The following is a 15,719-nucleotide window of genomic DNA, read 5'->3' on the forward strand; positions in this document are numbered from 1 at the left end:
CGGGCCTCAAAGCAGGAAAGATTGAGAACCCCTGGTTTAATTCATGTTAGTCACACAAAACAACTCTGTACAGGTTCAGTAAGGGTTTAATTACTAAAAAGTTTCATATCAATTGCCTTGTTGATCATATTTTAGACCTTTAATGCTATTTAGTGCCTTAAATTTACAGAAGGCATTGATTAAATTTGTTTTTCAATACAGCAATCCTGTAACATGGTTAAATAGACATTTTCTTTCCTGACTTCCTTTCAGAAGAGCAACAAATAGTGAGCGAATCTCTGTACATGTCAACAGGAGCAAAGAAAGTTCCAACCGAATGTGACATTTAAGCCTTTGCATTCAAACCGAATTTTCTTCAGCTAAATTCTCCACCCAAACTTGTCATGAAAGAGCCTTGGACCTGGAGAGCATTCAGATCACAAAGACTATAAATATATAGATTTAGGCACTGCCTAAAAGCAGAGCGCCCATCTGTTTCTGGGTTGTAGAATTTTCTTACATCATAGCCAGTCTCTTTTATTTTATTTCTTTACTGGCTAGCACTGGCCACTAGGCGGTGTGTATGACTGGTAATTACTAACACTGACCACTAGGCGGTGTGTATGACTGGTGGTACATGTACACAGACAAACCACAAAAAATCGACTCGATGGGTTTACCATTTATTCTTAGGTATGGTGCTCCGCTGGAGCTCCGCTATGAATACGCATGATCAGAAGCGCTGAGATTCTCAGCTTTGTTCAAGTTTAAGATAAACTCCGATGCCATTGGACCGCACCATTGTAAAGATACTTTTAGCAAAACCGTTGTGTGTTGAGTTTGTGTTTTCTGGATGACATATGCGTCTCTGTTTTGCCCAGGATGGACTCCATCATGATCGGCCACTACCGGCTGTCCCAGGACACGGACAATCAAACCAAAGTTTATGTTGTCGTATCCAAGAGAAAAGACGAGGTAAGACCTGCCAAACCTCACACGTTTTGGATGTTAGCTCTGCAGTTTAACATCGGCGCATGTTAACACGAGTTGAGAAATGCTCCAAAAGAGCAGTCTTTTGTTTTTCCCCTCAATAAAACAATCAGTAAAAAAAGATGAGCCAGTCGACATATGAATCTAGATCGTTTCTTTTTTTTTTTTATTGTTACTTATATTGCGCATGTTTCATACAAATATGTTCACATGCGCATTATAATAATTATGTATACAACAACATTACACAAATTTAACCCCAAAATTACTTAAAAGGAAAACCTAAAACATAGACAAAAATTGTTTAAAAGCATGATAATAAAATAAATTCATGAAGCTATCTAAATATAAATATTAATGATGAAAAGCCTCTTTAAAAAGATAAGTCTTGACAAGTGTATATTTGTTTTGAACCCTCCATTATTAACTGACCTCCTGGACACCACCTTTCCTTCATCTCACATTAGTAATCCTTCGTCTCGACTCAGTTTTCTTCTGTGAAAGATGCTCTGATGCAGAGCCCTCACTATTTGTCAAGGCAGGCTTGTAGTACTTGAGTCCAACTCGTGCCCTAATTTTTAGGACTCTTAACTTGACTTAGGCTTGAGCACTGATGACTTGGACTCGTGCATTAACTGCATTAATAAATTGAAGACGAGGACTCAGATTTTTTCTTTATTTTTTGTAACATGCTATAATAATTTGGCATAAGAGATTTATATCTACATTAATTTTTGTACTAATTTCGTGCAAGAGTGTCACACCTGCACACCTTGGTACGTGCATCAGATAAGACTCTCTGGACTGCAGACTCTCGCGCGTGTGCCATAAACAACTTGCACCTGCACAGGATTAAGGCGCAATCAGCACACCAATATAAAAACTGTGAAAACACACTTATTTTGCGAAGTATTGAGCTGCATTGCTGACACATTACCGAGCCTTATTTCCTTGTTTGGCATGGATTAAAGTTTTCCGTTGTGTGACGGATTTCCGTCAACTGAACTCTCCCAAGGCCAAATGTGAGGTCGGTGCTGATCCGAGGAGAATTAAAATGACAGGTGGTGGGGGCGTCGTGGCTAAGGCGCCATACCATAAATCCGGGGACCCGGGTTCGATTCCAACCCGAGGTCATTTCCCGATCCCTCCCGGTCTCTCTCTCCCGCTCATTTCCTGTTCTGTCTCTACACTGTCCTATCCAATAAAGGTGAAAAAAGCCCAAAAAATATCTTTAAAAAAGAAAAATGACGGGTGGTTGGGTAGAGATTGGGTTAGAACACTGATGTGTTGCAACACCATCAACTATCAGCAGGGTTTATTTAACTTTTTTGTTTTTGAGCCATGCTTTGTGTCGTTCATTTCCTATGTTTGATCATGTTTAAACGTTCGCTGTCTACGGTGCGGTGTTAAAAAAAAACATGCGCTGTCAAAATTGGCAAAATACATTCCCATGTGCTTGGCGTGCTCGTGTCTGACCATTTCTGTTTTGTATTAAATTAAATCTTGCCAAAATGACTTAGTTCAAACTTAGACATATAGAAATAGAGCATGTTAAAAAAAACGAAAAAATAAACCCCGGAAAGCCCGCTCCTCTGCTTCAGCCAGACTTGAAGACCCGACGGTGCAATGCTTGCAGACTGTCAGAAGTAATTAGACCTAAATTTATAGCTAACAAATCAGCAGACGCCCCAACAATTATTATTTTCGTTAGGCCAGTGTGTAAGGTATGTTAGAACCGTGCCTTATAGCCTACGTTATATCACAATTTAAAGGACGTTTGAGGAGGCTGCGAGCGCAATGATGCTCCGACATGCGCTAAACTTTATTCCCTGAAAATCATACACCAGCGTTCAATGCCCCAAACAGTCAAAATGTCTAGAAGACTACGGTTAAATAATAATCATAGCCTACTAAGTTAAATTACGTCAAAACATCTGTTTCTGGCCTATCAAATGATGGCGGAAAATGAGAACGAACGCAAAGTAGATAGCAGCCAACTTCACGCGATCTTTTAGGTAACTTAACACTCGTGTTGGCCACAATATTTCTCTTAATAAAATCTTGAATTGTTTTTGAAGTCGTATTCAACACAAAGTAAGGTCAAACCCCAATTTTAATTTAAGCGAAGATCCAAACTTTTTTTTATATTGACGTCGAGCACAGAGGAGCATGTCATTCTGCTTTCGGTTTCGGCAGCATGGATGCGCTTTCCATGAAAGAAGGCACTGATGTGTCTGCCATCGATAAAGGTGTAAAAAACAAGTGGAGGTGGGCTTGGCTGTACGAAATAGGTGAAAACGGAAAGCCATTTAGTTCATGGTGCAAAAAACTAAACATTCCAGGCGCTTGCATTTGTGTGGTTTGCCACAAAAAAATAATATACGGAAGCAATGGAAAGAAAGTGCTGTCGCGCCATCAACTGGAAGCCAGCCACAAGGCCAATGTAAGGGGTCTTCAGTATACCTCTTCTTTACCAGGAGCAAGTCTCACCTCAACGGAGGTCAGTCCATCTATGGCTGATCGTGTCTGTGCACAGAAAATACGTGTCTGTGCTTTTATCTCAAAACCGAACAATGGTGAAGAATCACTCAACAATAAATTGAATATATTAATCCATTAATTAATTGATAATAAAGTTATCAGTTCTAAGTTAACCATTCTCAGAATTTCATCGAAATCCACCCATAACCCCCCCACATAAATTTTCCGTCAAATAATTTTTTTTTCTTTAATCCATGGTTTGGTTTCCTGATCCCTGATTTCCTGTTTCTCGTCTTTGATTGTGCCGAGTCTATGATAGCTTGTTTGTGGTGGCACGGTGGTGTAGTGGTTAGCACGGTCGCCTTACAGCAAGAAGGTTCTGGGTTCGAGCCCAGCAGCCGGCGGGGGCCTTTCTGTGCGGACTTTGCATGTTCTCCCTGTGTCTGCATGGGTTTCCTCCGGGTGCTCCGGTTTCTCCCCCACAGTTCAAAGACGTGGTTAGGTTAATATGGGACAGCCTTGGGCTGAGGTGCCCTTGAGCGAGGCACCTAACTCCCAATTGCTGCCCGGGCGCTGTTAGCATGGCTGCCCGCTGCTCTGGGTATGTGTGTGTGCGCTCATTGCTCACGTGTGTGCATGTGTGTGTTCACTGCTTCAGATGGGTTAAATGCAGAGAGGAGTTTCACAAGTGTGTGATGAATAAAGTTGTGCTTTCTTTCTTTCTTGTGCCTCACTTTACCTGTTGCCTGTTTTACGATTTTGCCTGCCGTTCTGGGTTGTTTATCCGTCTTCACTTGTATTAATAAACACACCTTCTGCACTTACATCCGTCTCCCAACCATCTCTGACGGAATACTTCACACTCCCTGATAAAGAGAAGCACATTCACCTGTTCATACGTCATGTTCAGGAACAAACTAATGCACTGCAAAAAATGGCCTTTCAAAAATAAGAAATAAAAGATTAAAACAAAGCATACTTGCTTGAATCAGGTGAAAAAAATCTGCCAATGGAACTAGTCAAATTTGACTTGGTAAGATTTCTTAAAGTAAGATGAAAAATCGAACCTGTTTTTAGATGAAATAATTCCAAAATAAGATTGGGGAACTTATTATGCGAGATCTGATTAACGCAAAATAATCAAAATAGTTCTTATAACAAGATCGTACTTCTTAGATTTAGCCATTCAAGTCATTTTTATTTATTTCATTTTAAGGGTATTTCACTTCAATTCATGACAAAGTCTTAGCAGTAAAAACTGAATTTAAGATAAATATACTAATATTAGGATTGTTAAATTCTACAACTAAGCATTGCTAGCTTAAAAGATTCTCCTTTTGTGACCTGTAATTAGTAAAATACTCTAGATATGAGACCAGAGACTATCTTGAATCAAGCTGACGACACGTGTAGCATTGCAACAAGTTTATTTTTTTTCCCCATTTCAACATTCAAACATTAAAACATCTCTTAAGATTCCACTTCCCCAGGACCTCAGGCACCAAAAACAAACAAAAAAAATTTTAAAAAGTCTACGCATTTTGACTTGCAGGTGCTTACACAACGCCAAAGCAACAGTGCAGTGTACGAGGGGTTTACAAGATCAGGCACAAAAAAACCCCCAAACAAACAAAAAAACCCACTGAACTTAACTCCCAGCATTCCAAAAAGCCCTCACTAAAACGCCCTCCACTCACTCATAGCCTCTTTGAAGGCACTTGTCTGGTCTAGAGTCTGTACGGCATCTAGAAGGAGCTCACTCTGAATGACTGAGAAAACAGTCGCAGTAAACTTAGGATCTGTAAGGTGGAGTTGAATTGTAATGAAAGATTCAAAGATTTCAGTAAAGTTCATTTATTCCCAAAACAAGCATACTTTGTTTTTTTCTTGAAACAAGATGAACCGCATTTGACAAATGTCCAAAATGTACTTACTTGTTTAAAAAAAAACTTGTTCTATTTTCAAAGGTGCTCCAAATAAGACTTTTTCAAGACATTTTGTCTATACAAGATTTTCAACATGGACTGTCTAAAAACTAGCCTTTCTAGCTAAATGAGGTTTTGCTTGTTGGGCAATTATGTCTTATAATAAGGGTGGCCAGATGTTTTGACTTGAAAATAGACAAATAAACTTCCTAAGATTTTTATTTTTTGCAGTGTGTTAATGGTGCTAAAACAGCCACCGTCAAATGGTGTGGTTGGAGTCTTGCGCTACGTTCACACTGCAAGGCTTAATGCTCAATTCCGATTTTTTTGTGAAATCCGATTTTTTTGTGAGGTCGTTCACATTAACAAATGTATGCGACTTGTATGTGATCCTCAGTATGAACGAAAAGCGACCTAAAAGTGTTCCGCATGCGCATTGCAGGATACGACGACGTCACACGCAGTGAGCATGGCCAGTGTTTACGGAAGTAAAACCGCCCGGTTGCGGTATGACCCATCCAATCTAGCTTGAATAGCTGCATCCCCCCAAATGGAAATCAGCTCCCTAACCTCTGCGTCCTTCCATTGAGAAGATTCAGAACCTTCACAGCCCGAAGTGTCCCTCGCATTGATGTCATGCGCAGGGGCGCAGATACGTTTTTTGAACTGGGGGGGACAAAACACTGGGGGGGGACAAAGCTGCCAGCAAACCAACCCCAACCCCGATATGCCTGTCAAACTTGTTGTGGGTTACCATAGCAACCAAGCTCGAGCTCGCAACCTGTGCAGTCTGCGCAGCTCAACCAACCAAATATCAATCTTTGTTTTGTTTTATGTGAGTTGTTGCAACTATGTATACACTGCTGTGCACCTCAATAAACCGAATGGTAATTAGTCTTTTGATTTTTCCGTGAGGTTTGCCTTATGCAAAGAAAGACAGCATAGACGGTTTTTCCTCCCTATAAGTGGGGGGGACCGAACGAAGTGAATTTAAATCTGGGTGGGACGAATCCCACCCGTCCCCCCCTCTATCTGCGCCCATGATTATGCGCCATGTTGTTGTAACTTTTTTTGAGAGACCCGCCGCCTACTTCAGCGCAGAATAGTGACGTTTGTGGCTTGTTGATGACGTGTAAGTCGGATGAATGCGACCTGGCGGTTCAGACTGAAGTCGCATATGAAAAGAGCGGATAGGAATCGGAATTAGGACCACATATCCAAACGGCCTGGGTCGGATTTGAAAAAATCGGATCTGTGTCGTTCATATTGTCAATAAAAGATCGGATATAGGCCACATATGGGCGAAAAGATCGGATTTGAGTCACTTCAGCCTGCAGTGTGAACGTAGCCTTATTCTCTGACTTGACTCAGATCAGTAGTGGACTCGACTCGAAATTTTCTTTAATGACTTGAACTTGACTTGGACTTTGAACACCGGGAACTTGAGACTGGACTCGGACTCGAGGTTTAGTGACTCGACTACAACACTGCGTCAAGGTAAGTGGAGGATATTTTGAGTTCTGTCAATAAGTTTGACTTAGCTAACAGTAGCTAGCATCAGTTAATTATATTTATTAAGAGATTAAGCCTTTATTTGTCACGTGTACACTCAAGCACAGTGCAATTTCTCCTCTGCATTTAACTCATCTGAAGCGGTGAACACACAAGTGAGCAATGAGCGCACACACACGTACCCAGAGCAGTGGGCAGCTATGCTACAGCGCCCAGGGAGCAGTTGGGGGTTAAGTGCCTTGCTCAAGGGCACTTCAGCCATGATGCAGATGGAGGGGAGTGTTGTTCATTCACGCAACTTCCCTCATGGTTTTCCTGCTGGTCCCAGGAATCGAACTGGCAGCCTTTTGGGCCCAAGGCTGCTTCTCTAACCTTCAGGCCATGGCTGCCCCCTATTTCTTAAGGATGCCACTTCACCTCATAGAAAGAATGTTCTGTGTTCGAACCTTGCACCCAACTGGGACTTTTCTGCATGGAGTTTGCGTGTTCTACCAGTGCCTGCGTGGGCTTGGATTTCCTCTGGGTGCAGTCCAGTGATGTGGGTTACTGTAGGTCATCTGACTACTCTCAAGTGCTCATGGGGTGAATGGGAGTGTCTCTGTGTTAGCCCTGTGACCCGCCCACTCGACCCTGATGGATAAGTGGTATAGATAATGGATGGATGGATGGATAGAAAAATGCCACCAAAAATATTTCAGCCAATATGAACTAGAATGCTAAAAAAAAAATGGACCCAAAAAAGATCAAATATGCCACTGCGGGGCATGGGGTAAAGGGTGATATGAAAAATACCAAAAATAAATGTTTAAAAGACTGTATCAGACCTACCAAGCGTTATGCGTTTTATTTCAGAGCTCCACATTTTAACACTGAAGTACTCCAAAATAGGCTAAAAGACCAATCTTTTGTTCCTGATAAAAACAATAGATGAACTAGTCAACATTTCCATTGCTGTTTTGAACCCTCTTTTGAAGCCCCACCCCTTCCCCTATTTCATACTGGTAAAGTTTTGGCCTGTGTCTGCAGTGCTTAAAGATGCATATCATTGGACTCTGTAATGGAAGCCAAATTATTTAAAGATCAGGATCAACGGTAAAAGCTTCTCTGCTGACAAATGTTAAGCTGATCAGGAGGAGGGTGAGGGTTTAGTCGTCCAGCATTTTCAGGATGAAAATGCTCTGATTAGTTTTGAGTTGCTTTTTTTTTTTTGTGCCAAACTAGAGAAGTCACATGTATTTTATAAGCTTGTTTATTGTGCTTCAATCCACCTGACTGTAATGACCTCATGTATCCTGCTTATAGAACTTTACATCATGAAACCTGATCTCTCCCATCATCGTAAACATCGTAAACGCTCACTTTTATTGCTTATTGTAGGCCATTCGACATACTACACTCACAAGACAAGTCTCATCTCATCTCATTATCTGTAGCCGCTTTATCCTTCTACAGGGTCGCAGGCAAGCTGGAGCCTATCCCAGCTGACTACGGGCGAAAGGCGGGGTACACCCTGGACAAGTCGCCAGGTCATCACAGGGCTGACACATAGACACAGACAACCATTCACACTCACATTCACACCTACGGTCAATTTAGAGTCACCAGTTAACCTAACCTGCATGTCTTTGGACTGTGGGGGAAACCGGAGCACCCGGAGGAAACCCACGCGGACACGGGGAGAACATGCAAACTCCACACAGAAAGGCCCTCGCCGGCCCCGGGGCTCGAACCCAGGACCTTCTTGCTGTGAGGCGACAGCGCTAACCACTACACCACCGTGCCGCCCCACAAGACAAGTTTACACCTAAAATTGTATTCATTAAGCTACCTTGAAAAATTGTTAAAAGGTCAGCTGTTATTATTTATTTGTTAAAGATTTGAATGAAATGCTTCTCTTTTATATTTTTGTTTTTAATGACTATCTTTTGCGGCCCGTTTCTTGTAGAAGGTGCCCGAGTACCAGAGGAGTCGGTTCTGCAGGCGGTACCCAGCCCCCGAGTCAGAACGCTCCTTCCATGTGGGGCTGCAGCTTTCCTCTGGAGGGCGCCAGCGCTTCAACAAGCTTGTGTGGATCCATCACTCCTGCCACATCACATACAGGTACTTAGTTTTGCTTTTAGCCTATATTTATGCTTTTCATTTATATAGGCTGAAATGACCTGAACAAACCTCCGTAATGGAAATAATAGTCATGTTTATTTATAATGGTCATTAAGTACTGTTGGAAAAAAATGTCAGTGGGTAATACTGCCTGTAGTCATTAATACTCCAGTGTATGCACGTCGTAATAAACAATGTTGGTAATCGCAAAATGTCAGTTAAAGATTGCAAGCAAAGGGCAAACCGTTATCTCCCCTGGAGTGCAAGAATTTCAAATTAAACTCTCCATAGATGACAAAATTAAGAAAAATTGAAACCTAATGAGTATTCATAAAGCGAGAAGCTACATTGCAGGAAACTGGGTACAGAATGTAGGAGAAAACATTGCGTACATTCATTTAAATTAATAATAGCTACTTATTATTATTATCATTATTATTATAGATCCATAAAACATAATGCACTTCCTTTTGTTATTAGTATGCCACAACCAGGCCACAGAAACTGGTGAAATTATTTAAGAGCGCATTATCTAATAAATGTTCTACCATTAACATAATGGATTTAACAACAGTATGAGTATAAAACGCACGTTGGCAGTAGGTCCATTTATGTTTCAGAATGGCAAGTGCAAACGTGCCTCAGTACTTTATGTACAGGAATAAAACAATGCAGAATTGTATTTTAAAGCTGTACTGCCTTTCAGATTTTTCAAGTGTAGGTCATAAAAAGAATTTTCCCTGACATCCAATCATTTTTGTTTAGTGGACTGAAAGCTAATGAATTTGAATGACAGATTTCTAATTTTATTAGGGTTTTTTTTTTCTAATAGAACAATTAATGAATTTAAGGCCACATGGCCCTAAATACTCCGCTATTTCTTCCTGCTTCACCATGACCCAATACAAGATACTACGCCATGCATCACGTAGTGGGCTTTCCCTGTTTGCCCAAAGCATTGTGGGATACAAATTTGAAACAGGAGAGAACGATGGAGGACGCGAATGAAACGTGAAAGACCAAGTACAGTAATGGAAAGAGAGAAGAAAAGATGTTACGTTGCGAAGGAAAGGAAACGCAGGACCAAACTAATAAATATCGGCGATCAGCGAGCACCTCGGTGTGATCAGCTGTTTGTTTTAGCGACAGAATGATGTAACCGTCAGTGCACAGTCAAGGTAAACCTGTAGATGGCAGTAATGCAACACTGTGGATGCCAGCTGCCATAAAACCCAAAAGAAGAAGGTGGTAAACCTGCGCATGCGCACACGGACTTCCTCTGTCTGCTTGACTGCGCAAAGCGAGTGATTTCATGCACATTATTTGCTCTGGAATCCCCTCAAATTAAATAACTTCCCAGCCACAGAATGGCCTGATATTTTGTGAGATATTACAGAAATAAACATGTATCACAATGACCACATTTCAGAGAGAACTAAATTTCACCGATTTTGTAAAATCGAAAGGCTGTATAGCTTTAAGTAACCAAAAGAATGGGTGCAGGAAAAGTGATACATATATTAGGGATACACTTGAGTACAAGTCAGACATTCCTAATTTTACAACTTAATGTTGCCCTGGAAACAAAAACAAATGCTATTTGAGAAGAATGATCCAGAATGATACCGCACTTCATTTGCCGTGTCATGAAATCTTGGAGCTGATAGCCTGAAAGTTTTCTCTCTACTGTATTATACACATTCCCTCATCCACTGAGTTTTAATTTGGATTGTCAGGACACAAGTTTCTGGATTGGTCTTATTTAATATAATATTTGAACTCAAATTTCTTTCATCTCATCTCATTATCTGTAGCCGCTTTATCCTGTTCTACAGGGTCGCAGGCAAGCTGGAGCCTATCCCAGCTGACTACGGGTGAAAGGCGGGGTACACCCTGGACAAGTCGCCAGGTCATCACAGGGCTGACACATAGACACAGACAACCATTCACACTCCCATTCACACCTACGGTCAATTTAGAGTCGCCAGTTAACCTAACCTGCATGTCTTTGGACTGTGGGGGAAACCGGAGCACCCGGAGGAAACCCACGCGGACACGGGGAGAACATCCAAACTCCGCACAGAAAGGCCCTCGCCGGCCCCGGGGCTCGAACCCGGACCTTCTTGCTGTGAGGCGACAGCGCTAACCACTACACCACCGTGCCGCCTGAACTCAAATTTAGAACTCCAAATCAGGCTCACAAATCTTTAGTTTTTATACACTCACCGGCCACTTTATTAGGGACACCCCTACACCTGCTGTTTTATGCAATTATCTAATCAGCCAGTCCCTTGACAGCAGCACGATGCATAAAATCATGCAGAGACAGATCAAGAGCGTCAGTTAATGTTCACTTCAAACATCAGAATGGGAAAGATTGTGATCTCAAACGCTACGTTCACACTGCAAGGCTTAATGCTCAATTCCGAATTTTTTGTGAAATCCGATCTTTTTGTGAGGTCGTTCACATTAACAAGTATATGCGACCTGTATGTGATCCTCAGTATGAACGAAAAGCGACCTAAAAGTGTTCCGCATGTGCATTGCAGGATACGACGACGTCACACGCAGTGAGCATGGCCAGTGTTTACGGAAGTAAAACCGCCCGGTTGCGGTATGACCCATCCAATCTAGCTTGAATAGCTGCATCCCCCCAAATGGAAATCAGCTCCCTAACCTCTGTGTCCTTCCATTGAGAAGATTCAGAACCTTCACAGCCCGAAGCGTCCCTCACATTGATGTCATGCGCAGGGGCGCAGATACGTTTTTTGAACTGGGGGGGACAAAGCTGCCAGCAAACCAACCCCAACCCCGATATGCCTGTCAAACTTGTTGTTAGTAACCATAGCAACCAAGCTCGAGCTCGCAACCTGTGCAGTCTGCGCAGCTCAACCAACCGAATATCAGTCTTTGTTTTATGTGAGTTGTTGCAACTATGTATACACTGCCGTGCACCTCAATAAACCGAATGGTAATTAGTCTTTTGATTTTTCCGTGAGGTTTGCCTTATGCAAAGAAAGACAGCATAGACGGTTTTTCCTCCCTATAAGTGGGGGGAACCGAACGAGGTGAATTTAAATCTGGGTGGGACGAATCCCGCCCGTCCCCCCCTCTATCTGCGCCCGTGATTATGCGCCATGTTGTTGTAACTTTTTTTGAGAGACCCGCCGCCTACTTCAGCGCAGAATAGTGACGTTTGTGGCTTGTTGATGACGTGTAAGTCGGATGAATGCAACCTGGCGGTTCAGACTGAAGTCACATATGAAAAGATCGGATAGGAATCGGAATTAGGACCACATATCCAAACGGCCTGGGTCAGATTTGAAAAAATCGGATCTGTGTCGTTCATATTGTCAATAAAAGATCGGATACAGGTCACATATGGGCGAAAAGATCGGATTTGAGTCACTTCAGCCTGCAGTGTGAACGTAGCCAAAGTGTGACTTTGTGCCATGGGTGTTGGTTTGAGCCAGATGGACTGGTTTGAGTATTTCAGAAACTGCTGATCTCCTGGGGTTTTCACACACAATGGTCTCTAGAGTTTACACAGAATGGTGCGAAAAACAAAAACATTAAGTGAGTGAGCGACAGTTCTGTGGGTGGAAACAAACGCCTTGTTGATGAGAGAGGTCAGAGGAAAATAGCCAGATTGGTTCGAGCAGGATATAGGAACTCATAGCAACTCTTTACAACTGTGGTGAGCAGAAAAGCATCTCAGCATGTAACAGCAGAAGACCACATTGGGTTCCACTCCTGCAGCCAAGAACAGGAATCTTAGAATCAAGAACAAGTTCCTATTAAAGTGGCCAGGGAGTGTTTTTCCAAGTAGCTATATCCGTAATGTTAAAGTGTAAGGGATTACACAATCTATAATGTGGTGATAGATGTGCTGGGCAGGTGATTATCCTGAAGCTGGACAGGTTTTATCTATGGATAGGTTGTCTTGTGTGAAATTTAGTGTTATGAGCTACTTTCTTTTCCTCACACCCAGAAGAATTATATAACATGCACCTGGTTTTGTACATCGCAAAGATTTGTTTCGACTTTTTAAAAATTTTTTATTCCCTTTGTTCTTCTAGATCAACTGGAGAAACGGTCATCACAGCATTCGACCTTGACAAGATGTACACGCCGCTGTATTTTGCGCGAGTGAAGAGCTACACTGCGTTCTCAGAGCGCCCCCTGTAGGGCCGCACCAGAACTGCATGTAGAACATCATGAGTAACAGTTTACGCTTTTCAATCCCCAACAAACATATCACCCCAAATCCTCCTCGCTTTGAGCATGAAGCTACATGAATGTAAAGAAAAAAAAGGTTGCGTGAGGATTTCTAAAAATTCCTTATCGCGGTGTAGAAGCGTTACCTTCGAGGTTTACTGTTTACTGTCTATTTGAATTGATCACTGGCTTCCTGGTGTAACTGTAGTTTTACCTTAGATTTAAAGCATAAAAGCAGCTGTTTTCTCCTTACTTTTCACCAATGCTGAATGTTTTCACGTAGATATTTTGGTGGGTGTCTACTGACGACTGGAACAACCAAATAAACAAGCTGAAGGTTGTTCTGTTTGATTTCTTGTGGGTTTTTTTTTCCTGTCCTTCTTGTTTTCAGTCATCTGTTTTCAGCTGTCAAAGTAAATGCAGTCAATTGCAAGGAACTCAGATTTTATTTGTTTGTTTGTTTCTTTCACAGATTTACATTTTTTAGATTTTAAGTTTCAAGTCAAGTTTATTTGTATAGCGCTTTGAACAATAGACGTCCCAAAGAAGCTTTACAGAAATTTAAAGACTTTAAACATGAGCTAATTTTATCCCTAATCTATCCCCAATGAGCAAGCCTGTGGCGATGGTGGCAAGGAAGAAGAAGAAGAAACCTTTATTCGTCACATGCACACTTCAAGTACAGTGAAATTCATCCTCTGCATTTAACCCATCTGAAGCAGTGGACAGCCACACCAGAGCGCCCGGGGAGCAGTCAGGGGTTCGGTACCTCGCTCAAGGGCACCTCAGCCCAAGGCCGCCCCACGTTAACCTAACTGCATGTCTTTAGACTGTGGGGGAAACCCATGCGGACACGGGGAGAACATGCAAACTCCACACAGAAAGGCCCTCGCCGGCCGCTGGGTTCGAACCCGGAACCTTCTTGCTGTGAGGCGCCAGTGCTAACCACTACACCACCGTGCCGCCCTCAAAACTCCCTCAGATGACATGAAGAAACCTCGAAAGGAACCAGACTCAAAAGGGAACCCATCCTCATCTGGGTGATAACAGACAATGTGATTTATAAATAACTTGCTTCTATAACTGTGTCCTATATAGTCACAAAGTGTAACTGTGTAACCAGGAAAATCATTATAGTTTTAACATGAAGTCTGTTTTGTTGAAGTTATAAACTGTTCATTGATGGAAACTTGAGTGCAAAACTGTTCATGACAACTGTAGTCCTAAAGTTAGCAAGTTCAATGAAGTCCTCAGACATAAATGTATTACTGTAAGTGTCCAGAGCCATGTTCCAAGTGCATCTTTCAACTGTCCATATGGGGCCGTCCTCCACAGGAGCGATGTGATGAGACTCCAGCCAGACACAGTGCATCAGGATGGATCAGGCGAGTCCGAGGAGCAGAAGAGGTCAGCATCTTGATCTCAGGATCGACATGTAACTCAAAGGGACAGACGGGGGGAACACAGGTTGTTAGGTATGCCCAAATGTCACCTGATGAGTAAGAACAGGACACATTATTGTGCTGAGCGTATGTGGGGACTCCGGCAAAACTAACTACAACAGCATAACTAAAAGGGGAGAGACAGAAGGTAACACAGACATGAGGGAACTGAGGCTGTGTCTGAGTCCTGAACACTGCTTGGAAAGCTGTTCCATAACTGTGGAGCTTTACAGTGGTGCTTAAAAGTTTGTGAACCCTTTAGAATTTTCTATATTTCTGCAAAAATATGACCCAAAACATCAGATTTTCACACAAGTCCTAAAAGTAGATAAACAGAACCCAGTTAAACAAATGAGACAAAAATATTATACTTGGTCATTTATTTATTGAGGAAAATGATCCAATATTACATATCTGTGAGTGGCAAAAGTATGTGAACCTTTGCTTTCAGTATCTGATGTGAACCCCCTTGTGCAGCAATAACTGCAAGTAAATGTTTCCGGTATCTGTTGATCAGTCCTGCACACCGGCTTGGAGGAATTTTAGCCCGTTCCTCCATACAGAACAGCTTCAACTCTGGGATGTTGGTGGGTTTCCTCACATGAACTGCTCGCTTCAGGTCCTTCCACAACATTTCGATTGGATTAAGGTCAGGACTTTGACTTGGCCATTCCAAAACATTAACTTTATTCTTCTTTAACCATTCTTTGGTAGAACAACTTGTGTGCTTAGGGTCTTTGTCTTGCTGCATGACCCACCTTCTCTTGAAATTCAGTTCGTGGACAGATGTCCTGACATTTTCCTTTAGAATTCGCTGGTATAATTCAGAATTCATTGCTCCATCAATGATGGCAAGCCGTCCTGGCCCAGATGCAGCAAAACAGGCCCAAAACACGATACTACCACCACCATGTTTCACAGATGGGATAAGGTTGTTATGCTGGAATGCAGTGTTTTCCTTTCTCCAAACTTAACGCTTCTCATTTAAACCAAATTGTTCTATTTTGGCCTCAGCCGTCCACAAAACATTTTTCCAATAGCCTTCTGGCTTGTCCATGTGATCTTTAGCAAA

General features: G+C 42.2%; 1 protein-coding gene across 2 annotated transcripts in view; it reads left to right on the forward strand.

Annotated features, from left to right (window-relative positions):
• The window catches only part of fbxo9 (F-box protein 9), a 49,921-nt gene extending 35,527 nt beyond the window's left edge, over window positions 1-14,394 (forward strand). For both annotated transcript variants that reach the window (XM_060925401.1, XM_060925402.1), the window contains 3 exons: window positions 861-954; window positions 8,833-8,987; window positions 13,067-14,394. In XM_060925401.1, the coding sequence (XP_060781384.1) occupies window positions 861-954; window positions 8,833-8,987; window positions 13,067-13,175 (358 nt within the window). In that variant the 3' untranslated portion in view covers window positions 13,176-14,394. The remainder of the gene's footprint in view (window positions 1-860; window positions 955-8,832; window positions 8,988-13,066) is intronic.
• The last annotated feature ends 1,325 nt before the right edge of the window (window positions 14,395-15,719 follow it).

Source organism: Neoarius graeffei, chromosome 7 (genome assembly GCF_027579695.1).
Source record: "Neoarius graeffei isolate fNeoGra1 chromosome 7, fNeoGra1.pri, whole genome shotgun sequence".
Classification (NCBI taxonomy): Eukaryota; Metazoa; Chordata; class Actinopteri; order Siluriformes; family Ariidae; genus Neoarius; species Neoarius graeffei.